The sequence below is a fragment of the Chiloscyllium plagiosum genome, chromosome 22 (assembly GCF_004010195.1).
Source record: "Chiloscyllium plagiosum isolate BGI_BamShark_2017 chromosome 22, ASM401019v2, whole genome shotgun sequence".
Classification (NCBI taxonomy): Eukaryota; Metazoa; Chordata; class Chondrichthyes; order Orectolobiformes; family Hemiscylliidae; genus Chiloscyllium; species Chiloscyllium plagiosum.
In genome coordinates this window covers 13,342,097-13,369,161 of record NC_057731.1, presented here as the reverse complement: position 1 = coordinate 13,369,161, position 27,065 = coordinate 13,342,097, and the positions used below count along the sequence as shown (strand labels likewise).

Sequence of the window (27,065 nt, the reverse complement as noted above, 5' to 3'; positions counted from 1 at the left end):
TTATAATGATCTGGAGGAAAATCTGGGGAAGCAGAATGATTGTGGTTAGCGCTGCTACCTCACAGTGCCAGGGAAGGTTCAGTTCCACCCTTGGGTGATTATCTATGTGGAGTTTGCACATTCTGCTCATGTTTGTATGTTTCCTTGGGTGTTCCAGGTTCCTCCTACAGTCCAAAGATGTGCAGGTTAGATGGACTAACCATGGGAGATGCAGGGTGACAGGGATAGGGTAAGGGGGTTGAGTCTGGGTGGACTCGGTGGACTGAATAGCCTGCTTCTACACTGCAGGTTTCACAGAACCCCTTGAGTGCAGTAACAGGCCATGTGGCTCATTGAGTCATACTGATCCTCCAAAGAATATCCCACCCAGACCTCCTTACCCTGTCCCTTGACCCTCCATGACTAATCCACCTAACCTGCACAACCCTGAACACTATGGGTAATTTAGTTTAGCGGGGAAGTGTGGGGAAAATATTTCACTCGGGCTGGTGGTGCCTGGAATGCACTGCAAGTGGAGGTGGGGGAAGCAGGTACGCTAGCTATGTTTAAGGTGTATCTTGATAGTACAGGAACAGAGGGCTAGACACTGTGTATGGGCAATCAATGTTGGGTCTAAATAAGGACTAGGAATCAGCAGAGGCTTGGTGGGCTGGAGGGCCTGTTCCTATGCTGTATTGTATTATTGTGTTGTAGTTATGGACTCACCTATTCTGGAAAAACAACCTTGGACATTCAGCTCATCCATGCCCTCATGATTTAATAAACCTCTCAGGTCACCCTTCACACGCTTCATGGGAAAGAAGTTCCAGCCTATCCAACCTCTCCTTTATAATTCAAATCCTCTAGTCTCAGTAATGTCTTGTAAATCTTTATTGCACCCTATCTAGTTGAATAACATCCTTTTGCAAGCCATCGTGCTTATGAGGTTAGCTGCATCTTTGTTCACCATGGGTACACTTGTCACCAGATTCGCTGTGACATCATCATACTGGGTGGTGCTTAAGGCATCCTAGGTTTTACCCTTCTCTAACTCTTATACCTTTGTACATGTCTCCCTTGCGCTTCTTTTCTGGCTTATGTGAATATCACAATTTTTTGTAAATAATTACATTTACTGGTACTCAAGTCTTTGACTTCATAACATTCAGGTAGCTATTCTCTTTGGATCTGGAAGATTGGCTGGGCTCTGGGTTGACAGTTCTTAACTTTACTTCTGCTTCTGACTGTGAGTGGGCTGGAGTACCTTTGATCTGAGCCAGATAATTTCTTCTTTGTAATATCCTGTACCTCTGAACAATGTTTTCCTTTTCTTAAATGTACTGTGGATCTCTGGACAATGGTCATCACTTCTTAGTGTGACTTCCATGTATGTATGCACCAAATCTTTAATCTGTGTCAGTGGATGATTATACTTAATTAGACAATAAAATCTGTGAAATTTTCACTTCAGCTTGTGCACTGGCTTGAATGCACTCATTTAACCTTCATGTACATTATTGGTGAACCATCATGGTCCCTTCCTCACTCCTACTCTGAGGATGTTTGAATTCAATCCTGGGATGAGGGTATTGCTGGCTAGGCCAGCATTTATTGTCCATTCCTAATTACCCAGAGGGTAATTAAGAGTCAACCAAATTGCTGTGGGTCTGGTCAAATGTGGATAACAAATGTTATAGGAATAACAGATTTTTTTCCCTGAAGGATGTTAGTGAACCAAAGAGCTTTTCCCTGTTTCTTTAACACTGTGGGCAGATATAACAATGGGCTATACTCTTGACTTTTATATATTAATGTAAAGGAACCATTTCAATTTCTGTTGTAACACCTAATTTGGAAGCCATTCTATATCTTGAGAATTGTTTTCTTTAAGATGTCCAAATGTTCTATTTGATCTATCTCTGAAATTAAATCTTTCTGGCAACATTATTTCTGATGCAGTCTTTTTACAGTGTGGATATTTATTTATGTATATATGTTTTTATTTATGTGTTTGTCTATGTATCTGTGTGTTTGTCTATCTTGTATTATTTTGCCCACTTAGGCAACATACTGTGTCTGCATCCACCTTCAAATTCTTTGTGTCTTCTTCACAACATACTTTCCTACCCACCTTGAATCATCTGCCAATTTAGCCACCGTGTCTTTGCTCCCTTCATTTAGTTATGAATATGAATTGTGAACTTTAGACCCCAGCACACATTCCTGCAGGATCCCACCCATCGATTCCTCCCAACCCAACAAAGACCTGTTTGTGCACAAATCTCTGTCTAAGCTATTATTGTAACATGTTCACCGTGAGCTTTTATTTTTCACAATAATGTTTTGGGGAAAAGTGAGGAGAATGGGGTTAAGAAAATATTAGCCATGATCAAAAGGCAGAATAGACCTGCTGGGCCGAATGGCCTAATTCTGCTTATGATGTGGCACCTTATCAAATGACTTCTGGCAATCCAAGTATAAAACATCTGCAGGCACCCTTTAACCACAGTGCATGTTACTCCCTCAAAGAACTGAAATTGGTTAAACATGATGTACATTTGACAAAACCATGTTGACTATTCCCAGCTAGCTTGATATTTTGTAAATTGCAGCTTTAATCTCTTTAATGATCAATTCTAACACCCAGTAAAGAGTCAAGCTAAGTGGTCTATCGTTTCCTGTTTTAGCATCCCTGCCATCTAGAATACAGGGAGTATATCTACTACCTTCTAATCTGACTGAATGTTTCCTACACTGAGTGAATTTTGAAAAACTAGCAAAAAAGCATCTACAACCCTGTACAACTTCTCTTAAGATACTAAGATGAATTCTATCAGGACCGAGAGACTTTGTCAGACTGAGACAAACACTGAGTGAGTGAAACTATTAATTTGTTTCAAAGTGGGAATTCAACTGGTGTATCTTTTCCAGCTTTAGTTTTGGAGGTAAGGTTGGTTTCAATCAATAGCTCTCAAGGTAAAGTAGTTTAATTAAAGGAGGCAGTGTATGATTGTAGCAGTTGCATCTTAAGCCCCTGAAATTCTTGATGTAAATAGGTGCTAATTACTATACCCTGGAGGTGGCTTTGTGCAGATTCATGGAAGAAAGGAATCTTTTGCACCTCTCAGTTAGCAAGGAGTGCAGCTGATGTGATTGCAGACTTTGTCAAAGAGACACAAAAACTGAGTTAATGAAACTGGGAGTAGGGTTCAAAGTGGAAATACAATGCAAAAGGGAACAGAGATGCTTTAACTTGAGTTTACGGCAAGACATAAAATCTCCAGGGTGAGCAGAAAGCTGAGAAGATAAAACACATGAAAGGAGAAGCCAACCTGTTGTGAGACTGATGACAGAGTGATGAGCAATCAAGTGCCGTGAGCATAGAGAAAGCAGCTGATTGGTTAGTAAGTTTGGAGAATCTTTCTAGTCTTTTAAAGTTTGTGTTTAGGTTTCTAGTATTTTTTTTCTCTTTTAGTTAAAAAGCTGGTTAAGTATAAGATTGATGCTGGTACTTCTTTAGTTAATATAAGGACAATGGCATGTAAAGAGAAGAGAATCTAGAGTGATTAATTCAGAAATTAAGTTGATATGAAAGTGAAGGTGGGATGGAATATGTGATGCTGCTGCAGCATGTGAGAGCTGCTGGAATCCTGGATGATCCAGTGTTGCTGTATAGAAACTTTGGTTCTGAAGTAGGAAGCTGGAGTCCAACTGCAGACACTTCTCCACATCCTGCTCCACACTCTTCCTCCAGGAAGTGGTTGTTTCCCTCAGTCTAGGGAATTAAATTTTTTTAAAAAGCCTTAATTCTTCTTTTTATTTCAATGATTCACTTTAATCTTGTGAACTTATGGAATAAAACTACAAGTTAAGTGACTAGATCAGATTCCCTATAGTGTGGAAACAGGTCCTTTGGCCCAACAAGTCCACGCCAACCTTCCGAAGAGTAGCCCACCCAGACCAATGCACCAAACACTATGGACAATTTAGCATGGCCAATTCACCTGGCCTGCACATCTTTGGATTATGGGAGGAAACCAGAGCACCCAGAGGAACCCCACACAGACACAGGGAGAATGTGCAAACTGCACACAGACAGTTGCCCAAGGTGGGAATCAAATCTGGATCCCTGGTGCTGTGAGGCAGCAGTGCTAACCACTGAGCCACTGTGAGATTCCACACTATGGAAACAGGCCCTTCGGCCCAAAAGTCTACACCAACCCTCCGGAGAGTAACCCACCCAGACCTATATTTACCTCTGACTAATGCACCTAACACTATGGGCAATTTAGCATGGCCAACTCACCTCACCTGCACATCCTTTTTTTGGGGAGTGTGGGAGGAAACCAGAGCAAACCCACACAGACACCAGGATGAATGTGCAAACTCCAAACTCACACACACATACACACACAGGGAGAGCATGCAAACTCCACACAGACAGTTGCCCAAGGCAGGAATCACACCCAGGTCCCTGGCTCTGTGAAGCAATAGTGCTAACAACTGAGCCACCGTAATTAAATTGTACTTGAATGCATTCTCCATTTGAGTTATATGACTCTATACATGACATGTAATTCACTACAAACAATGCTCGTGTCAAACAGGTTTGAAAAGAAAAAATTGCACAACACCAGGCTATAGTCCAACAGGTTTATTTGGAATCACTAGCTTTCAGAATGCAGCTCCTTCATCAGCTGGTTGTGGAGCAGGATCATAGGACAGAGAATTTATAGCAAAAGATCACAGTGTCCTACAAACTGATGCAATATATTGAACAAACCTAGATTGCTGTCAAGTCTTTCATCTTTTAGAATGGGTTACAGGTTTCTGTTCATTAATATGTAAATCCCAGAACTTCTTTTAAATCACATTCTTGAGACAATTTAAGGTTTTATAAAAAAGGTGTAATCTCAGCTCAAATAATGTACTAAAGGTGTGAGATTAGAGTCTGTCTGTATCTCAATCTTGAGTCAGACTGGTTCTATTCCCAAAGTAAGAATTTATAAAATGTTATATGGATTGACTGCCTACAGATTGTGTGCTTTTTGAGCAAAATAGAATGTATCTACAAAGGTTTGAAAAAGATCATTCAGCTGGGTTTGCGAGTTAATATTTGACCTGACAAGTTCTGTATGTGTGAGGTGTTAGTTGTTGTGCTACCACATGTCTTTCTCACGAGTCCTTTTCTGACACTTAATAAATGTTTGCTGACCATTCTGAAATATCTGCCACTGATGATCCACTGACTTGGCTTAATTTTACAACCTCCTTTAGGCCAATCTTTCTTTGTACCTCTGTAATTGCCCTTAATTAAGTTGAAGACGTTGTTTTGGAATTGAGCCGCCCTCCCTCAAACTGAATTTGAAATTCTGTCATGTTGTATATGCTACCCACCTTGAGGACCCTTACATATGAGACTCCTGATTGGCCCCCTTGTTGATAGGAATTAGTAGCTTAGTGGTAATGTCACTAGACCATCCATCCAGAGACTCAAGCAATGATCTGGATTCAAATCCTTCCTTGGCAGAGGGTGGAATTTTGATTCAGTTAAAAATCTGGAATTAAGAGGCTAATGAAGATCATGAAACCGTTGTTGATTGCCAGAAATTTCTGTTTGGTTCAGTAATGTCCTTTAGGGAAAGAAACTGTTATCTTTACATGATCTAGTCTATATGTGATTCCAGACGCTCAGCAATGTGGTTGACTCCTAACTGCCTGCTGGGTACTTAGGGATGGGCAATAATTGCTGAGCTAGCCAGCAACACCCACATTCCATGAATGAAGTTTAAAAATTCTTAACATGTTACACATTGCTGGATCTAAAATAATGTATTTTAAAGTTGCCACCCTGCAATTATGTCCCTACAATTGCTATCAAGTCATATTCATTTATTTTTATTTGAGCCATCAATTAATCTATCTTGTTTGCAAAGTTGGGTGCATTTGGAATAAGAGCCTTTAGCTTTGACTTCTTTGTATTGTTCTCCCTCTCTCTCATTCTAATTTCTGCTGCATTCTATTTTCTACCCCTTCCTGACAAACCAATAGTAATTTCCCTCTTCACCACCCTGCACCTCTGCTCACTCATTTTGTTTTACTGTTTAGTCTTCTCTTCAATTGTAACACTCTCCCCCCATGATTAACCCTATCTGGTTTTCCAAGACACGGGTCCCAACATATTCAAACAGAATCCTTCCTAATGGTACACCTCTCTCTTTCCCCAACACTGATGCCAGTGCCACATGAATCAGAGCCCATTTCTCCCACACCAATGTTTGACCCACATATTTGCCCCTCTAATCTTAGTAATACTACTTCAGTCTACACGTGGCTCGGATAGTTGTCCAGAGGTTATTGACTTTGTAGTTCTGCTTTTTTAAAAATTTAGCCCCAAGCTGCTAATAATTCCCCAAGGAGTATTACTTTCCTAGTTGGCACCTTCATGGACCATTTAGGATGCTTGTGTTTATGTGAGGATCCATCCAGCTGACGCAGCACAGCATGGTGGCTTGGTGGCTAGCACCGCTGTCTCACAGCACCAGAGACCTGGGTTCAGTTCCACCCTCTGGTGACTGTTTATGTGAAGTTTGCACATTTTCCCCACATCTGCATAGGTTTCCTCCCACTGCATCCAAAGATATGTTGGTGAGGTAGATTAACTAAGGAGGATGCTTTTGGTATGTAGGGTATGGTGGTGGCTCTGGATGGGCTAAGTGGCCTGCTCCCACATTATAGGGATTCGATGAAACCGAGGATTTTCCCGACAGGATTAATTCATTGTTGTCACATGTACCAAGATAGAAATCTGTTGTTTTGCATACTCTTGTACTTTGCATGCTTGTACCATATAAAGTGCAGCGGGGTAGCAGAACAGAGTGCAGAATATGGTGTTACAGTCACAGAGAAGGTGCAGAGAAAGAGAGATCAATATTAACATTGAAGAGGTCCATTCAAAAGTCTGATAACAGCGGGGAAGGAACGGCTCTTGAATCTATTCATATGTGTCTTCAAACTTTTATATCTTCTGCCTGAGGGAAGATGGTGCGAGAGAGTATAACTGGAGTGGAAGGGGTCTTTGATAATGCTGGTTGCTTTCCCAAGGCAGCAGGAAGTATAGGTGAAGTCAATGGTTGGAACGCTGGTTTTTCTGATGGACTGAGCAATGTCCACAATTCTGTAGTTTCTTGAATTCATGGGAAGGGTAATTACCAAACCATTTTGTGATGCATCCAAATCAGATGTTTTCTCTGGTAAGTAGAGTTGGTCATTCATCCCCTCAAGCCTGTTCCACTATTCAACTAGATTATGGCTGATCTGTGGTCTGTCTCTATATACCCGGCTTTGGCCCATATCCCTTCATACCTTAGGTAAACCTTTCAGCAATGTCAGATTTCAGATTCACAATTGATCTTGCATCCATTGCCATTTGTGATCAATTATTGATGACACAGACCTGCCGCGAGCCAGCAACTATGTGACCGGCTCCGGGGTAGCTGAATGCTTGGGCAGGAACTGTTGGACCTCAGGAGGAGAAGGAGTGGTTGTTTTCTCTGAGGTAAAAAAACATCTCAAGCCAGTTGCTGAAGGAAGTGACCTTTAATGGATGAGTCAAAGAGCCATATAAGTGTGAAGCATTCACCCTTTGCTCCTTGTAAACAAGCAAAAGTGTCAGGAGATGGAAAACCAAAAAGCAACATTCTCCTCATCTGAGTAAACCATGTGAATAGGAACCAAGGACTATCTTCTCAGAAGTTCCCACGGTCAACGTTGCTGTGTGTGTGTGTCCATAGAGTTCCTTTCAACAGATCCAAATTATTAATCTGTAGTGAAAATGTATTTATTTGTTATAATTAGTCATTCTTGTTAAATACAGAAACCTGGAGTGTGTTTTCTCTCAATATGAGTCCGAAAGTCAGGTAAATTGGGTAATTCTTCATTTTTAAAAAAACCTTTAATTTTGTGACAACTCAAGGTATGATGGAACTCCATTTCCAACACGTTATGTCAATGAGGTACGACTGTATATAAAACATTGAGCTGTATCTTGTACTTTTATTTAAAGTTCCAGTCCATTGACTTCTGGTTAGATAACACAAAGACTTCTGCAAAGGTTGCTCCTTGGAAACACTGGTGATGTATACCTCTAAATATTTTGGCTGCATGATAGCAACAGGCAGATTCAAAAAACCACCAGAGGAGCTTGATTTCAACACTCTTGTCTACAGTTGTCACTTCACATTTCAGTGCCACTGTGCCCTACTTGGCTTGTATTAGTTAGACTAATCTATGGTTTCTCTACATGAGATGAGTGCTAAGAAGGACAACACACCAAGTGCCCTTGTGGCAAATTCAGTAGATGTTGGACATATGCTAACTTCTCTGGCTAATGGAGGCATAAAAGCAATGCTCTGTGGATAGTTCAGGCCTACAATTTGGGACATAGATACTGCCGGTCACCAAGTGCAGCTCCCTCCATTCCCCAGATAGCCCAACACTATCTTTCCAGTGAAGTCAGATGTAGGGCTGGGGGGTATATGCAACGTGAGTGAGGCAAACTGAATTTCCTTCAGTGATGCCACTGGGAAGATGAATATTATGATAAGCATTGGGGTAGTCATTATTGTAAATAGTTAGTCTGCTGATAAATCAGATTTTAAAGAAAAGTGAATTATAATATTTAGCAATTGTAAAGTATAAACTTGCTGAATCAGTGTTTATCAATTGGCTAAAAATTCAAATATTTCATGAGGAATGGTCTTGAAACATTTGCATTTTCCCTTCTGACCCTCGTACGTTTTGTTATTTCTTGAAAATAGCTTTGAAGGAATGTGCTCATATTTATTGACAGCTTTGTGGGAATGTTTGATCTATTTTTGTCATTTTTCCAGGGTGGCCACGCCTGAAAGCCTGATCTCCCTATCACCTCCATTGACAATCATGCCACTGTTTATTCCTCTAGTTCTGTCGCTAAAAGCTCATAGTTCCATCTCCTTTTTAAGGTGTAATATCTCCTCCTTTATCTTGACATCTGTTTTAATCTCTCTAATTGCATTGGGATGTTTCTTCTACACTGAAGGCATTATATAAATGCAAGCTGCTTCTGGCTCTCAAAATGGCATGAAATAATCATTGCTCCCAATTGGTAGAGAGATATTTTAAATTACCCACGAATCTGAACAGGAGGCTACAATTTGCATACAGTTGCAATGTTTATTTGGAAAAATAACAAGAGAATTATTTCTGGTCAGCCCTTCTAAACAAAATAATCACTCATTTTTTTATGGATTAAAACTGGAATTAATGTCACTGAATGTCTAATATTGGATCTGACTTGGAATAAAGTGCAGTTTCAGAATGTTGTTCGGAAAATAACTTAGCTCTCTTCCGGATAAAGGACAATTGTTGTTTGAGTCAATTTCATCCTGTTTTAAAGTGGTACAAGTATAGGGAACAGTGATGAAGAGAAACAAATAATGTTTTAGTGCTTCCATTCTCATTCCACCACTTTTTAAACTGGTAGTATGTTATTGAGATAAAAGACAGGAATTTCAATCCCTTCTCTCCTCCAGATACATGGGCAGAGCTGCTCAATCTTTCAGTATAGCTTCAGGAAGGACAGACTCTTCCTTCCCCTATGGGGCTTGCTGGCATTCGGGGACAATGTTTCGTTGGCTCTGCAAATACACACTTATTGGAAGTTAGCAAGATTGTTTTAATAGATGATCCCACTGAGTTGCCAGCAATGTGCCTGGAAAACTATTTTGGAACAAATGAGCCACTTCAATCAACAACAGACAAGTCCAATGCAGCTTGCACTTATTTAAGTAATCAATTCCAGACATCTTCACTGCATCCAGATTCTATTTTTGTAGAAGCTTAATCTTTGCCATGATGTAAAATGGGGTTCAGTTCATCTGGGTCAGAGGTCATGGATTCAAGTCGCTCCTCAAACTCCTGAGTCCGTAATCCAGACTTGACACTTTGGTATAATACTGACAAAAGTGCTGCATTGTGTCACCTGTTTGGAAGGGGGCCTGCTTTTGTTTGTTTAAGATTCCATGTTTGGAGAAACCCATATGAGTTCTCCATGGTCTCCTAGCTGATGGCCTTCTCTCAATCAAGTTCCTTTAAATAGATTTATCCAGTCTGTTATCTCTGCTGTTTGTCAGACCCCACCGTGCAAATGTTAGATGGCGCTTTTCTCACAATACAACCATGACTACATTTCAAAAGTCTTTCAGTAATTTTAGACATTGTAAAAAATTTCCTAAAATGAGAGATCTTTCTGCTTTACTGCTTCATCAAACTTGGTAGCACAGATGAAAATCTTATTAATGAGCTGACCTTTAACCAAGTTTAATCTCCGCAGGTCCCCTGTACTCTATCTGGAAGCCTTACTGTTGTTCTGTCATATAATATCACTGCTGTGTGCTCCTTCTTATACAGGTGATGCTACATTGAGTGGAATTGTACCAAAGAGTATATTGTCCACCTGTCCTGGTCAAACATCTGACCATGGCCGTAAGCCACTCTGTTACTGAGTAGTTGGCTGGACAGTCTGTAGTAGCTTGAGAAATATTTTGTTCCACTCCCCACTGACTGAAGTAGACTAAGTAGCACTTGGAATAGGATGGCTCTCTATCATAAATTCTGTGAACAAATTTTAACAAGAACGGCATATGCTAGCTTCATTGTAGGGCTGGTCTCTGCCTGCTTTGGATCCTGTTTAATTACATTCTTGCAAAAAGTCAAAAGCAATGACAATCTAGTAGAGTAGCTGAAACCAGTTTACTGACGTTTACAGCACTCAAAGTGAAGCCCTGCTTAGTGAAATGCATCATTACAAGTTCAGGCATACACTGTACAAAGGGTTGCCAAGCTTTGTTGGACTTATTCCTGGAGGTTCCATCATGTGGTCTTCAGCCTCTAGCCAAGCCCTCTGACTCAAAAAGCCGCCTTTTGTTTCCTTCCCTTCACTACATTTTCAAAGCCACTTTGCTTAAAAGTGCCCCACTTCATTTAGCAACCCCATTATTTTCCTTTTGGTTTAATTACAGCAGTTTCTCAGAGATTATAATTTCTAGGGAGGATTTGCAACACGAACTGAGTATGATTTTCCTATTCTTAAATGGAATTCTGCCCCATTTTCCAGTGGACTTTCACCAGGTTGTCAGCAGGTTGCAATTGGAACACTTGCACCTTTTAAATGCCTGAAGTATAGCCAAACCCACTCTACGTTATTTATATTGATTGGTTCTTTCAAAGAAGTTTTTGATAGTTTTGCAAATTGTTCTGATGAGTGCAAAACAGAAAGCTTCAGCAACTTGTCATTTTTTTGGCAATATATTTTAAAATTTAAAATAAAAAAAAAGTTAGTAGATAGCACTCTTGCTTGTGGGCTCAAATCTCATTCAAGTGATGAATCCATAATCCAGGCTGACAGTCGATTAAAGTACTGAAGGAGCGCTGCGCTGTCAGAGATGCTGCAGGATGGATGAGGCAGTAAGCCGAGGCCCTGCTTACCCCCAACAGGACAGAATAATAACAATTGTATTTGAAGGACAGCAAGGGAGTTCTTCCTTGCCCCCCTGGTCAGTATTCATTCTTCATTCTTCTGCAGCATGTTTCGGTGAAGTGACCAATTCCTGCTTGTTATTCTGACATTTGCTGAGGGTAGAGGCTGCTGCCTGTAAGAGCACTTCGTTATCTATGAAGTGCTTAAGGATGTCCAGAATTATTTTTCTAAAGTACTATATAAATGCAAGCTTTTATTAAAATGCAAGCTCTTTAGATTAAACTGAGATATAGCAAGTTGCCAAAATGTACTTACGACAACAGATCATTGATTACAACAATTAAGGTAATCACTAACAGAGCTCAAACTAGATTACATGAAATACTGTTTGATTTAACTTTTTTTCTTCTTTAAAGTAACATTAAAGGATACGGTGTTTTTGTTCCTATCATATATTCCTGTTGTATTTGACATAGACCAGAGAAGCGATGTGTTTATGTCTACAGTGTGCAAAGGGCTAGTTGGTGTGGCCAATACAAAGTTTGAGATATACAGGCCTACCAAACCTTGTAGAATGTTTTGAGACCTCCATGAATGAAAGACTTCAGATGCTGCTGCAATGCCGTCCAGAAGATAAATGATAAAAGGCATAGTGAGGAAACATTGCTGTTTAACTGCCAGTCAAGATCTAACTGCGGAGCTGAACACAAGGGCAAGAATTGTAAGTTTGAGCAGCCAATGTAGGCGGATGAACACTGGATAGTACATGCAACGGACTTGAGTGAGAGTCAAAACATCGGCAGTCGAGCTTTGGATGTACCAACTTTGCAGAGGGATTGAGCAAAACGGCAAATTATTTTAAAATTGGAGTGAGGCTACTCTGCAGTGAAATATGTCTGTGCTCAGGGTGTGGGAAATTTGCAACTTTCTTTCCATGAAGACTGGTGGATGCTGTGTCATGGAAACTGAGATTGATAACGTTTTCTTAGATAAAGGCCTTAAGGGACAAAAAGCAGGGTAGGTGGAGCTGGGGTGCAGATCAACCAGGATGTCATTGAATGTTGCAACAGGCTGAGAGGGACTGAATATCCCCCTTTTTGGTCCCCTTTATTCCCATGTTCTAACTTCATTAATACAATATCCAGGAACAGTTGCTCACTACCAAAACCGGAGAATAGCACTGAAATATTTGAAATTTTTATTAAAGTTCCAGAGAGAGGATCAAGGGAGAGCATTGTAGGAGCCGTGTGGTTGTTGGTGAAGATGGAGGAATTGTCTCTCCTTGAGTCTACACTGTCCGACAATTAGATTCTGCTGTATAAATTATCATGAATGAGGAATTTGTAGAGTTGGGAGTGGGCACCTCTGCTCAAATGTGCTGGCACATTAACCTGTCATTGTTCCGGAGACCATGGGGCAAGTTGGTTTAGAGCATGGTGTGGAAGAGCCTCTTTCCTTTACTCCACCCTCCGGCCGGTGTCTGGGGTTCACTGATTACTGTGGTGGTCTCTCTCCAGCAGGCTCTGAAACTTCAAAGACCCAGAATGCCGCACTAGGACAGCCCCGCTGGGGAGACAGCACTGAACCAAACTCACTGTATATAGCCTGACCGGCGAGTCGGAACTTATCTCCACACTGTAATGGCGACCACCACCAATGCCTGGGCGATTCCCTCTCTTGTTGGTGGGACAACGGCCACCTGGTACCTACCCACTCGGGCAGTATCCCCAAGAGAGAGGAAAAGAGAGATCAAACGGCCTATCCTGGCCAGCAAACCCCCTTGAGTGGGCGGTTCGAATCGTCTGGATCACCCTTCGGTCCTTGACGCTGGAATTATGGTCTGGGATCTGCTGTGAACTCAGCCAGAATTGGTGTACCCAGATGGAGCACAGATGGACTCAAACGTGAGCTGAAAATTGCCACTGACCTTTATTACAGAAAAAAATTTCAACTTGCCCAATCTGTACAACACTTCAATGAAACTTATACAATGATACAAAATATAAGGAAACTGGAGCGGACACAACGTAAATCTTTTTAACCTTACACAATTTACAGGGTGCTTATACTGGAAGAATCACACAACCACCCTCCCACCATGCCTAACCAACTACTCCAGAGTACAAGTGTTCCAGGCCTGAAAAGGGTTCTTTCAGTCTCAGAGGGACTTGTTGCTTGTCCGGTGGGGCTCCCTCTCTGTCTCGGGTGTTGTTGCGGCCTTCCAAGGTCCGAGGTCGCAGACAGGGTCGATAACTTCAGCCCCAAAGGGTTGGTGTCCAGAGACGCAGCGAGCTCAGAGCGAGGAGAGTGAAAGGAAAAGAGCCCCGATAGCTGGCCCTGCTGCCCCCTTTACCCTGACGATTACAAAGGGCTGGTCAGGTCTGCTCCTCAGGTAACTCCATCTCACGAAGCATCTCAGGTGATTGCTGGGGCCGGTTTAACCTCATCATTCATGGAAACAAAAGGGTCGATACCATCCCAAATTTACTTCAGTGAAATTCTGATGACTTCATGGAGCCTCCCAAAATATTTTCAGATTAGAGTAAATCGTTATCCCATGAACTAGATAGGTTCACAGTCTCGGGGTTCATTGTCATTTCTATGCCTGCCCCTTGATACGATGTCTGGCAGGTGCTGTTTTGTTGGCCGAGTTATCTCATACCTCTGAGGATCTCCATTCCCAGAAGGAGGTGTGTCCTTATTCTGGCAGGCCTGCTGGGAAATCCTGCCAGCACAGATGCCAGGTTGACCAGTTTTTCACAAAAGACCATTTTCTTTCAATCTTTCCTTTTAAAACTGGGGATTGCCCTGAAACTGCTACAGTGGCTCATTTTTAAAATGTTTTGCATTTCTTTAAAGTTATCGGCAAGGTGGTAGTGACAGCTCCCGGTTGTGGTAGGCCCAGAGCTGGGATCGTGGTTACAGGGAGAGTGTGGGTCTTGCGTGGGACCTGACAGCGAGGTGGGCACAATGGCGAAGTGCCAATTCATGGCAACTCTGATGTTGGTGATTTCCAGCACAGGGGCAGCGAGGCAGTGGAGGAAGACTGGCAGGGCACGGTTCAGGACTCATGGTGGAGGTACCAAGACAAAGATGGGCTCTCTTTCAGTTATATCTTTTCACTCTTCTTATTCTTAAACTATTGAAAATGGCGCCTGATTGTGGTAACAGTTGAAGCTTTCACTGTATTTTACTGTTTTTTATTCATTTGTGGGACTTGGGCGTCACTGCCCTCCACTGAGGTCCATTGGCTATGGAAATTTGTTTGGCTGGCCAGCATTGCTAGCCCTTCCCTATTTGCCCTTGAGAAGGTGGTGGTGAGCTGCCGTCTTGAATCGCTGCAATCACTTGCTGCAGGTTGGCCCACAATGCTGGTAGGGATAGAATTCCAGGATTGTGACCCAATGACTGTGAAGGAAGAATGGTATATTTCCATGTCAGGATAGTGAGTGGCTTGGATGGGAACTTGCAGGTGGTGTTGTTCCCAAGTACCTGCTGCCCTTGTCCTTCTAGATGGAAGTGGTCGTGGGTTTGGAAGGTGCTGTCTAAGGATCTTTGGTGAATTTCTGCTGTGCATTTTGTAGTTAGTACACACTGCTGCTACTGAGCGCCGGTCATGGAGGGATTGAATGTGGTGCCAGTCAAGTGGGTTGCTTTGTCCTGGATGGTGTCAAGTTTCTTGAGAGTTGTTGCGTGCACCAGGCAAGTGTTATTCACTGTAAAACACAAGTGACAATAAATCATTCATTCAAAGGGACTGGCTTATGTGCAACCTGCCGAGGGATATTAAGGATGCTATGTAGCTCCATGGGCAACGTTATCTTAGGGAGGTGTGACACCTCCCTTGGATAACCAGGAGAGTTTGCAGGAAGGGGATGTTAATGTACTATCATCCATGTGCCTATCCAAGAATTGCTTAATGTCCCTAATGTATCTGACTCTACTACCACCGCTGGCAATGCATTCCACACACCCACCACTCTCTGGGTAAAGAACCTACCTCTGACATCTCCCCTAAACCTTCCTTCAATTATCTTAAAATTATGCCCCCTCGTGATAGTCATTTCCGCCATGGGAAAAAAAAACTCTAGGTATCCACTCTATCTATACCTCTTAACATCCTATACACCTCTACCAAGTCACCTCTCATTCTTCTTCGCTCCAATGAGAAAAGCCCTAGCTCCCTCTACCTTTCTTCATTAAACATGCCCTTCAGTCCAGGCAGTGTCCTAGTAAATCTCCTCTGCACTCTCTCTAAAGCTTCCACATCCTTTGTATAATGAGGCAACCAGAACTGAACACAATATTCCAAGTGTGGTCTAACCAGGGCTCTATAGAGCAGCAGCATAATCTTGCAGCTCTTCAACTCAATCCCCCTGCTAACAAAAGCCAACACACCATACACCTTCTTGGCAACTTTGAGGGATCTATGGACGAGGACCCCAAGATCACTCCCACACACATAGACACACACAGACATACAGATGCACACACAAGCACAAAGACAAACACACACACCCACAGACATACACACATATACACACACACAAGATACACACAGACAGACACACAGAGCCACAGACACACACACAGACACATACACAGCCACGCACACAGATACACACAGACAGACACACAGAGCCACAGACACACACACAGACACATACACAGCCACGCACACAGATACACACAGACAGACACACAGAGCCACAGACACACACACAGACACATACACAGCCACGCACACAGATACACACAGACAGACACACAGAGCCACAGACACACACACAGACACATACACAGCCACGCACACAGATACACACAGACAGACACACAGAGCCACAGACACACACACAGACACATACACAGCCACGCACACAGATACACACAGACAGACACTTATACAGACACGCAAACAAATACACACATATACACACAGACAGATGCAGACATAGACAGACAGACAGACACACACACAGGCATGAACACCGACACACAGACTCACACACAGATACACGTGCACACACACACAAAACTGTCAGCACACTGTTGATGTCCTCTTCTCCCACCCCTCAGACCTGACCTCCTTTGGGGGCAGCATGGTGGCTCAGTAGTTAGCACTGCTGCCTCACAGCAGCAGGGACCTGGGTTCAATTCCAGTCCCAGGTAACTGTCTATCTGTAGGGAGTTTGCGTGCTCCTAAATGTTTTCATAGGATAGAGCTGGGGTTTTATAGAATCCCGATAGCACATTCTCCCCGTGTCGATGAGTGTTTTTGGTGGGTGCTCCAGTTTCCCCCAAGACCAAAGCTGTGTAGGCTGGGTGGGTTGGTCATGCTAAATCTGGGGTTATGGGGATAGAGTGGAGGAGGATGTTGAGTGGAATGCTCTTCGGAGGGTCATTGCAGGCAGAATGGGCCGAATGGCCTCTTTCCACACCATAGGGATTCCATGGTTCTAGCTGGCTCAGCTAGGAATCTGATGCATCCAGCAGGGGCTGTCTAACCTGATTACTCTTTATTTAAAAGGTTGGAATGTTTCTCATGCTTCTCATCCTCACGAGTTGGTGCCCACTGATTGATTGGCAACATGGGCGGCACGGTGGCACAGTGGTTAGCACTGCTGCCTCACAGCGCCAGAGACCCGGGTTCAATTCCCGCCTCAGGCGACTCTCTGTGTGGAGTTTGCACGTTCTCCCCGTGTCTGCGTGGGTTTCCACCGGGTGCTCCGGTTTCCTCCCACAGTCACAAAGATGTGCAGGTTAGGTGAATTGACCATGCTAAATTGCCCGTAGTGTTAGGTTAGGGGTAAATGTCGGGGTATGGGTATGGGTGGGTTGCGCTTCGGTGGGTCGGTGTGGACTTGTTGGGCCGAAGGGCCTGTTTCCACACTGTAATGTAATCTAATCGAATTTAAAATACTGCCTGAGGCTACACTGACTGCAGGGCTCAGATTGGCACAGTGCTTCACTGCTGACCTTGTTCTCACTTTGTGCACAGGTCAAACTTCTCAATGTACATCATACTCAAAGACCCAAGACAGGGATGACATCTAAACATAAGCTTTTGAGTTCTGTGCCTGTGTGATAGGAGTCAAAGAGTGTGGTGTTGGAAAAGCACAGCCGGTCAGGCAGCATCCGAGGAGCAGGAGAGTCGACGTTTCAGGTCAAAGCTCTTCATCAGGAATTGAGCCTCATTCCTGATGAAGGGTTTTTGCCTGAACCATCGATTCACCACATTTTTTGACTCTGATCTCCAGCATCTGCAGTCCTCACTTTCTCCTGTGGGATAGAAGTGCAATTTTGAATTGAATTGAATTAGCTTTATTGTCACATGTACGCAAATTAGTATAGTGAAAAGTTAACAAATTGCCACTTACCGTGCCAAGTTAGGTACAAACCTAGATACAGTTTCTTCAGTTACAAGATTAATTACGGTGTAACAACGTCAGCAGCACATGGCACCATCTTAGCTATTGAGTACTAGGGTACAATCCTTAGTTAAAGAATAGAAAAATGAAGAGAAAAGGTTACATTACAGCTATACACAGCATAACCCTAGGTCAGAAAACAAGAAGCTAAAAAGACAAACATCAGAGTCTCTCACCAAGGGCTGTCCACAGCAGATCAGCGCTGGTCAATGTGCTCTCACCGCTGGCTGCCAACACACACCGCACTGAGCCGCCGGTCACTGGAGTCCCCATTTCAGAGGCTGGGGCTGCCTATTTGAGGCCGAGAGAAAGGAGGAAGAGAAGGAGAAAGAAAGAATAAGAACAGGTGCAGCAGACGAACTCCAGCTGGAGTAACCTACTTCACCGCCTTCTTACCGGAAAAAACTTTGAAGAAATTGTGTAATTTGTGTTATGCGGACCTGAACAAGGCAGATATAGATTTGAACAAATTGGTAATGTTATTTTCCTTTGATCGCAAATGACTCAAGCTGGAGGATAAAATAGAGGGAGGTAGTTAAGTAGACAAAGGCGTCAAGAATGAGGCGATGGTTGGATATCTATCGCCACTCATGTCTTGTTCGTTACTGTGCATAAACACACAATTGCAATGGGTGAATAAAGTTCATTCCTTTGTAAGTTCTACTCTTTGTGCCTGACTGCTTGCTGCGTCCTGGGCTTGCTTCAGCTTGTTAAGAATAATTGTGTTCATCAAACATCGAAAGAGTGCCGTTTGCATTTGCAAATGTGAGCTCCTGCTTGTGTTGTGTTTGTACAAAAAGTAGAAAAATATGATGATTAAGCAGTCTGTCTTTTACATTCTTATTTTATTGAGTTCTTATGTAGGCCTTCTGATCTGGTCTTTTCTAATTAAAGTTCTTAAATCTTTTGTGGTAAGAATTTGCAATCAATTTGCCTCATTCTTAATCATGCAGATATGACTTTTGACCTAACGCATCCTGTGTTTAATTTTTTTCAGATGTTTCATGAAAATCATTTACAAGAGCACATTCCAAACCTCCGAGTGCAGAAGTTCTGAACCACCCTCTGCAGTACAGAAAAACAAACTTGACATTCTGTTGGAACCAGGGTGCAGTGCAAATCTCAGTAGACAGTCGAATTGGTACAATGGCCCGGCACTCAAAGGTTCCATTAATGGAAGCCCCAGATGGAGGATGGGGCTGGATGGTTGTGATTAGCTGCTTCTTAGTGACTGTTTGCACAAGGGCAGTGTCCAGGTTTGTCAGAAAACCTCTTGGGGTCATTATACTTTGCTCTGATTAAGACAAAGCTTTGCTTGCATTTACAATCCTTCAGAATGATCTATAATCTACATTTCTGTTCAGTATTGGATGTGTGACGTTAGTTTGAACCTTTTTTCGGTGTACGTTTTAACCATTCTTCCTCTTATCTTGCGTGCATGCTGTTCCTGGCCTAGAGGAGTACAGCAGGTGCTGTGCCCTGAGGAATTGATCATCTGATTGATCAGCGGGAGTTGAATCAACATCTGCTTTTCTTTCTCCCTGGCCGAGACAGACAGACCTGAATGCTCTGATTCATTGTGTTTGGAGCTGTTTTTCCAATCCTGTAGACGTAGCAGCATGTGGCAACATAATGTCCCATGGAAGCATGCCAAGGAAGTCTTTGTGTTCAGGAGCTCTGACTTTACCTTGGAGCAGGGCTTCAGAACACTGGGAATAGTGCCTATTATTTTTAATGGTGTTGTTGTTGCTTAATTGGATTGCTCATTTATGTTGAAATTATGTGATCTTTTGAAACTGCAACTAATGTCTGAGGTCAATTTTTATGTAATATCATAGTGAATTAAAGTGCAGGGAATTCAGATTAGATTAGATTAGATTACTTACAGTGTGGAAACAGGCCCTTCGGCCCAACAAGTCCACACCGCCCCGCCGAAGCACAACCCACCCATACCCGTACATTTACCCCTTACCTAACACTACGGGCAATTTAGCGTGGCCAATTTACCTGACCTGCACATCTTTGGACTGTGAGAGGAAACCCACGCCGACACGGGGAGAACATGCAAACTCCACACAGTCAGTCGCCTGAGGCGGGAATTGAACCCGGGTCTCTGGCGCTGTGAGGCAGCAGTGCTAACCACTGTGCCACCGTGCCGCCCACTGTGCCACCGTGCCGCCCAACTGTGCCACCGTGCTGCCCAAGTTTAGCTTCAAGTCGTATAATGGCTGATCAAAGAATTTTAACAAAGGCATAATTGAATTGAAATTATGACGTTAATAGGAATTTAGTTTTCTGATTTGCCCTTCAATGTTTCACTTCTCCTTTTCTTCTCTGGAGATGGAGACTATGCAGATGGATCATTGATCACTGGATATTCTCTAGTAACTTTGTCAAATAAATGTGGCCATTATGTCAGACTCTTAAAGATGGTATTTTTAGAGAATATTTTGTAAGGGATCCCATCGAAATGATCCCCTAAATAAAACAGATTCAGAAGTGTAGGTTTCTAATTTAGGAGCTGAGCTTAATTTGTAGGGAAGGGGGTTTGGCTTGTTCTAACACATTCTCTCCAGATCTTTTAAAGGTACTTCTGATTTGTAGGCCTTTAAGAGCCCTTTATTAGTTATCAGATTTAATGTTACAGAGTAATGTCAACAACATGGGTTCAATTCCCCCACCAGTTGAAGTCACTGTGCACAACACTCCTTCTCAACCTCTTGGTTCTGAAAGATTTACAAGGATGTTGCCAGGGTTGGAGGAATTCAGCTATAGGGAGAGGCCGAATAGGCTGGGGCTGTTTTGCCTGGAGCGTCGGAGGCCGAGGGGCGACTTTATTGAGGCTTATAAAATCATGAGGGGCATGAATAGGGTAAATGGACAATGTCTTTTCCCTGGGGTGGAGGAGTCCAGAAATAGAGAGTGTAGGTTTAAGGCGAGAGGGGAAAGACTTAAAAGGGACCTAAGGGGTATCTTTTTCACACAGAGGGCTGAGCATGTATGGAATGAACTGCCAGAGGAAGTGGTGGAGGCTGGTACAATTGCAACATTTAAAAGGCAGGTGGGACTAGATTGGGTTGGGATATCTGGTCAGCACGGACGAATTGGACTGAAGGGTTTGTTTCTGTACTATACATCTGTATGACTCAATTACTCAATGACTTTCAACGCAGCATTTAAAAGGCATCTGGGTGGGTATATGAAAAGGAAGGGTTTAAAGGGATATGGCCAAATGCTGACAAATGGGACTAGATTAGGTTAGGATGTCTGCTCGGCATAGACGAGTTGGATGAAAGGGCCTGTTTCTGTGCTGTACAACTCTATGACTCTATGACTATGACTCTCCTCTCACATGAGGCATGCTGACCCTCTGGTTAAACTGCCACCAGTCATCTCTCTCTAATGAGAGAGCAGCCCTGTGGTCTGGTAAAACTATGGTGATTTTTCCTTTATTTATCAGACAATGACCACTAAATGGTTCTCTGTGGCAAGTGTTCTAAGCCTCAACCTGTCTTGCTTGTAGCTACTCCCACCAAGAGATATCGCACTTTACTGCCTCACACCTTCCTTGCACATCCACTTGAGCTCGTCTGCAACCATTCAATGACATCTATCATCCAACTAGACTGAGATTGCCCATTTCTTTATGCTTCCTGTATCTTTCCATCCAGAAGAGATCTCAACTCCAAATCAAATGGCTGAAATGCTAATGTTTGATTTCCTGGATGTCACTTCTTGAAGTTCTTTTGCTCTTACAAATTCTAGCAGCTGTATGTTTGTCATCTGGTCTTAATGTGGAAATTTTGGCGTGTGATTTCACAGCTACATTGTGAAGCTGTCTATTTCCTCCATGTATCATTACATTTTATCTCAGTTTCTGAGCCATGCAGGAAAGTGGATAGAATCTAATATCTCATGAGGTTTTATTTTCATTCCCAGCTGTGTTTTCATGTTGTTCAACAAATTCTTCAATTACTTCTGTGTACTTGGTTCTTTGGACCTCTGCATCACATCTACCACCATCTGCCCTCATTCATCCGAACTAGACAAATTTATCTACTTGTCCAGTGTGACACTATCCACTTCAATTCCTTCTAATTATCATTGTCTTTGGTTTTTTAATGTTCAATGTCAATCCATACTCTCAATTTTACTTGATCGATGAGATTTTGCAAGGCCTCTCAACATTTTGCCAGTAGCTGTTATGTCAATGAACTGCAAGTTTATGTTCTTGTGTAGGATTTTTTGCCCTTTTTGGTGATGTTATGGGTGTTTGTTTTGCTATAAAAGTGATGCTTACCCAAAATATGCACATTGTGGTCCACAACAAATGCCATTTTGTTGAAGGGTTTTGTGTAGACATTGGGTTGAGAGCCAGATATATACAGGGTAGACAGATTTAGTCAGAGCACAGAATTACTGTTTCTGACTTGCTATTCCTGCCAACACCTTCTCTGAAACACCCATCACTGATCTTGCATTCAGCAGCAGGAAGGACCCTTGCCAGTACTATTTAAAGAAGTGGAGGGGTTGGACCGAAGGGTCTGTTTCCATGCTGTACATCTCTATGATTCTATGACTCTATGAAGATTTAGATCCATTTCAAGCTTCAAACTTTCTGGAAGCGCTTGCATGACATACCCAGAAAACTGGGTTGTAAGTTGTGTGAAATGCAAGCATGGTCAGACGTTTGGGCCACAGCATGACAGGCAGATGGCACAGAGGCAAGAAGATGACAAGCTGCTCAAGGCGCAAGAATAGCTCCTCAGCAGGAGCTTAAAATGATCTAGGAGCATTTCCATTACCTCAGCTGGGGACCGTATGTGCATTGTCTCCATATTACAAAGGAGGCGCTAATAACAAGCTGCCACCATTTCTAACCAGGTCATGGACTACACTGTAAGTTAGTGTGAAGGTAACATGGTCCTGAATTTCTTTGCATGAGATTGTTCTAGGCAAAACCAGGTGCTGTACGGTAATTTAACCCATTTTGCTTTTCACTCCTGATCCAAGAGATAAGGAATGTTATTTATGTCACTTCTGAGGGGTTCATTACCTTGAACTTGACCAGCAAGGTGCAGGCTGAATATCTGGCTTCCATCGACTGCTCACACAGCTCTGGGGTCACCGTATCTCAATACAGAATGTACCACAAACACAAAGGCCACCACATCATGCAGGCAATTGCTTGGCATCCTGACAACCGTCACAATGCTTTTAATTTTGCAGTTGTCCTTCAGGGTTTCAGTCACCATATCAAGCCAATTGTGGCTGTTGAGTGTTGATGACTCTGTCAGTTTAACATCTGGCTTGGATCTCTCTGCAGATATAATGAGTCATTCAGTCATGTCGAATCTCACTGCACGGGTAATTAGGGTGTTGATGCAACAGTTTTGCTGCCTGGATCTGAAGAAATAATGTAGTGATTGTGAGAAGTATGCCATAATTGTGGTGGTCTTCAGTGACAAAGACACCACCACTGGAGAGATGTTGAGCAAGGCAAGAGGATGAGGAGGGGGTGGGTGGTTCCTGGTACATCCACTTTCTTACTGGGCTTTGCCTTATCCAACAGAGGTTGCATTGTACATCCGAGAGACACACCCTCATCCATTTTGACCTGCAATATTATCCCTCCATCAATTATCACAAAAACAGATTGTTTTTGTCATTTTGTTGTTTGAAAATTGGCTGCTGTATTTCCCATGTTACAATACTTTATTGGGTGGAAAGGTGCTTTGCGAAATCATGGAGTCATACATCATAGAAGAAGCCCATCAAGTCGGTTTGACCTATATACATACACTAGACACGTAGCCTGAAATGTAATGCCATTTCAAGTGATCATCCAAGTATTTTTTTTAAAGATTGTGAGGTTTCTTGCCTCAATTACTCTCCTAGCAATGCTTTTCAGATCACCACTACCCTCTGGATGAAAAGATATTTTCTCAAAATGTCCTTTTAATCCTCCTAGCTTTCACTTTAAAACTTACATCCACTTGTTATTGACCCTTTAGCATGACAGGGGACTAGCTGCTGTATACTCACCCTATCCATGCCCCTCATAGTCTTACACACTTCCATCAATCCCCCCCCAATCTCCTCTGCTCCAAAGAAAACAATCCTAGCCCCTCTCCACAGCTAAACTGCTCCTTCCCTGGCAATATCCTGGTGAATCTCCTCTGCGCCCCCTTCAGTGCATGTGTGGAATTGCAAAAGGCACTGGATAACCACATGTGGTAATTTAAAGTCTGCTTTTCCCAGCTGACTACAAATATCTACTACCCTGTCCCCCACCCTGATTTTCATTTTAGCAATGGCTTTCTATCTGAATCCACTGATTCCCAATACTGCTGCCACTGGAAATGGATTCTCCTTATTTGCACGATCCTAACTGCTCACGCTTTTGAATTCAATCTCCCCTCAACCTTCTCTGTTGAAGAGAATCACCCCCAGCCTCTCCAGTCTCTCAAAGTAGCTCGTGGTCCTCCTCCCTGTTAGCATTCTAGTAAATCTCTGTCCTCCCCAAGAACTTCACATCCCAAAGTGTCTGTCCGGAGAAGAATATAGTGTTGTAGTTTAGGTCTAACAAGTATTTTCTGAACATGCCACACAACCTCTTTCCTTTTGTATTCCATGTGTCTATTCCCAAAGCCAAGGAAGCTGCAAGCTCTCTTAACAGTGCCAAGCTGTGTAGTTGTGATGTAAGCACGTTCAATGCATGCAGGTGTAGAAAAAGGAACATCTGCTACTTTGTCTCCACCCACAGTGTTAATTCATCTTCCTGTTGCTGATGTATCAATTGTGCATTCTGAGCATTTGTATATTTTAGTTCCATGCTACACCTGATACTTGTTTTGGATTTCTCAGATGCTTCTCCATATTTTTCGTGGAGTTCCAGAATTATTTTGCCCAAGACTACGCCATGACAGCATGGATACACTCCACGGTTGACTGCACGACAATGGTATTTGGTGAGTGTGTGATTACTTCAACTCATAAACCGTACCCTCCGAAATACAACTTGGGAAGCTTTCCCCATGTGCAATCATGTAGTCCTCAGCAGCTCAGAAAGCATGGGCTGCAGTGGATTAATTGCAGCTATCCTGTTGTGTTGAGGTCATGGAAGTTGGCCATAATCATTAGCCACATGATTATTAATAGAATTGTGTATCGGTCTTATGATTCTGTAATGAGCAAATAGTATAAATGTATAAATGATTTCACTTATTTGTTCTCAAGTATTCCATTCAAGCTCATCACTTGATGATATCAATAAATTACATCTTAAGCCTCTGACAACCCTCTGCATATAATGAAGATTCTGTGTGTGTCTAAGGCAGTAATTATATCTTTTTTTGAACACACTGCTCACATTTAACTTGAGATGTGCTGTGGGCAATCGAAACGTTGAGGATCGGAAGAACAAAGAATGGCGTGGGGGACAAGAGATGATTTTTAAAAAGGGCCCGTTTTTTAAAATTGGGAACACGCTATTTTTGAGCTTTCAGCTCTCTATCTGTTTCCGAGGGTTGAACTTCCACTGAAATACCATCAGGAAACCTTTCATAGACCATCAGGAAACCTTTCATAGACTATCAGGAAACCTTTCATAGAATGAGAGCTTTATAGTGCTGGCCAACTGTAAAGAATTTACACTGTCAGAGAAGATGGGATAAAGTATCAATAAGGCTGCAAGGCCATGCTGCACCAATCCTCACAATCTAAGGAAACAAACCTAATTGGGCTTGCCCTGTGGGTCAGTGGGAAGTCCCAGGTTCCATGTTCGCTGCTGTGACAACAACACTCTCTGCTCAGAGGTTTGTAATTAAGCAGCTGACTTGCTTGGTGTTTGACCATTCACAAATGGAGGGCTAAAATGCCAGTCACACTTTTTGGCACTCTCAATTGTTCTACTGTAAGCTTAGTGCGTGTTTCAGACGTTCTGCAGTTATGTTAATAATTTGAAGGAAGATTTGCAGTTTTTTTTCATGAACTAAATTCTCCTTTCCTACGGTTCAGGGTTGATTCTGTAGTTTGTGGTGCAGAGAGTTGCTTCACTGTGCTAACTTGGTTAACTAGTCAAATATTATACTCTACAGAGCTGAAGGCACAACAAGTATCTGCTGTTAATTATTATTTGCCAGAGCGATGCAGTAACCGGGTTGGAATAAAGTGATTAGACTTTAAAAAGAACTTGGGTACGAATGAAACATTAATTTCGACCAATCTGGGCACATTTCCTTGGCAGCTTTTTAATATCTGTCTCAGTACCTGAGGAGCAGTTTCAAAGTGTCAAGAAATTACTGTTTTGATTCTGAATTAATCAGATGTGCAAATCCTTCAGTAAATCCAGTAAAGCTTCCATACTTGATGACATTAAAAATCACACAACAACAGGTTATAGTCCAACAGGTTTATTTGGAAGCACTAGCTTTCGGAGCGCTGTTCCTTCATCAGGTGGTTGTGGAGAATAAGATCGTGAGACACAGAATTTATAGCAAAGGTTTACAGTGTGATGGAACTGAAATTATATATTGAAAAAGACCTGGATTGTTTTAGGATGACCATGTTGATTTCAGTTCTTTCATATATAAATCCTAGAACTTTTTTTAAAATTACATTCTCAAGTGAACTTTAACAATAAGTGCCATGTCAACTCAGATAATGCATTGAAGGTGTGAGATTAAAGTCTGTCTGTCTGTGCCCCAATGTTCAGACTGATTCTATTTCTAAAAAAGAGATTTAAAGAATCTTACATGGATTCGTGCAGTTTTTTGAGCAAAATAAAATGTAATTCTGCAAGTACAAATTCATCCCACAAACTTATATGTGTGTGTGTGTGTGTGCATGTGTGTGTATCTGGGGGGGTGTGAGTGTCTGTGAGAGAGTATGTGTATGTGTGTGAGTAGAGGGTATAAGGCTGTGAGAGGATGTGTGTGTGGGTGTGAATGTGGGAGTGTATATGTATGAATGTATGAGAGCGAATGTATGGGCCTACACTCATGCAGACCCCCTCTCATACACAAGCTCTCTCTCATATGCTCACACATATACACCCACACACACACCCTATCACAGACTTATACCCCATTACACTCTCACACAGACACACACTCTCTCACAGGCACTCATACACACCC

The 27,065-nt window shown here is 42.5% G+C and overlaps 1 protein-coding gene and 1 long non-coding RNA gene across 5 annotated transcripts in view; one reads left to right on the top strand and one right to left on the bottom strand.

Annotated features, from left to right (window-relative positions):
• LOC122561068 (monocarboxylate transporter 12-like) overlaps positions 1 to 27,065 on the top strand; it is a 51,714-nt gene that overhangs the window by 7,993 nt on the left and 16,656 nt on the right. For 2 of the 4 annotated variants that reach the window (XM_043712433.1, XM_043712435.1), the window contains exons 2-3: positions 18,923 to 19,181; positions 24,793 to 24,896. In XM_043712433.1, the coding sequence (XP_043568368.1) occupies positions 19,072 to 19,181; positions 24,793 to 24,896 (214 nt within the window). In that variant the 5' untranslated portion in view covers positions 18,923 to 19,071. Of the gene's footprint in view, positions 1 to 17,996; positions 18,399 to 18,922; positions 19,182 to 24,792; positions 24,897 to 27,065 lie in introns of those variants that run through there. The other 2 variants (XM_043712434.1, XM_043712432.1) reach the window with 2 other exon arrangements.
• On the bottom strand, positions 15,115 to 18,182 carry LOC122561069. Its single transcript, XR_006314895.1, has 3 exons — positions 18,102 to 18,182; positions 17,875 to 17,990; positions 15,115 to 15,213 (listed from the first exon to the last, which is right to left on the bottom strand). It is a non-coding gene; the product is annotated as an uncharacterized LOC122561069 (long non-coding RNA).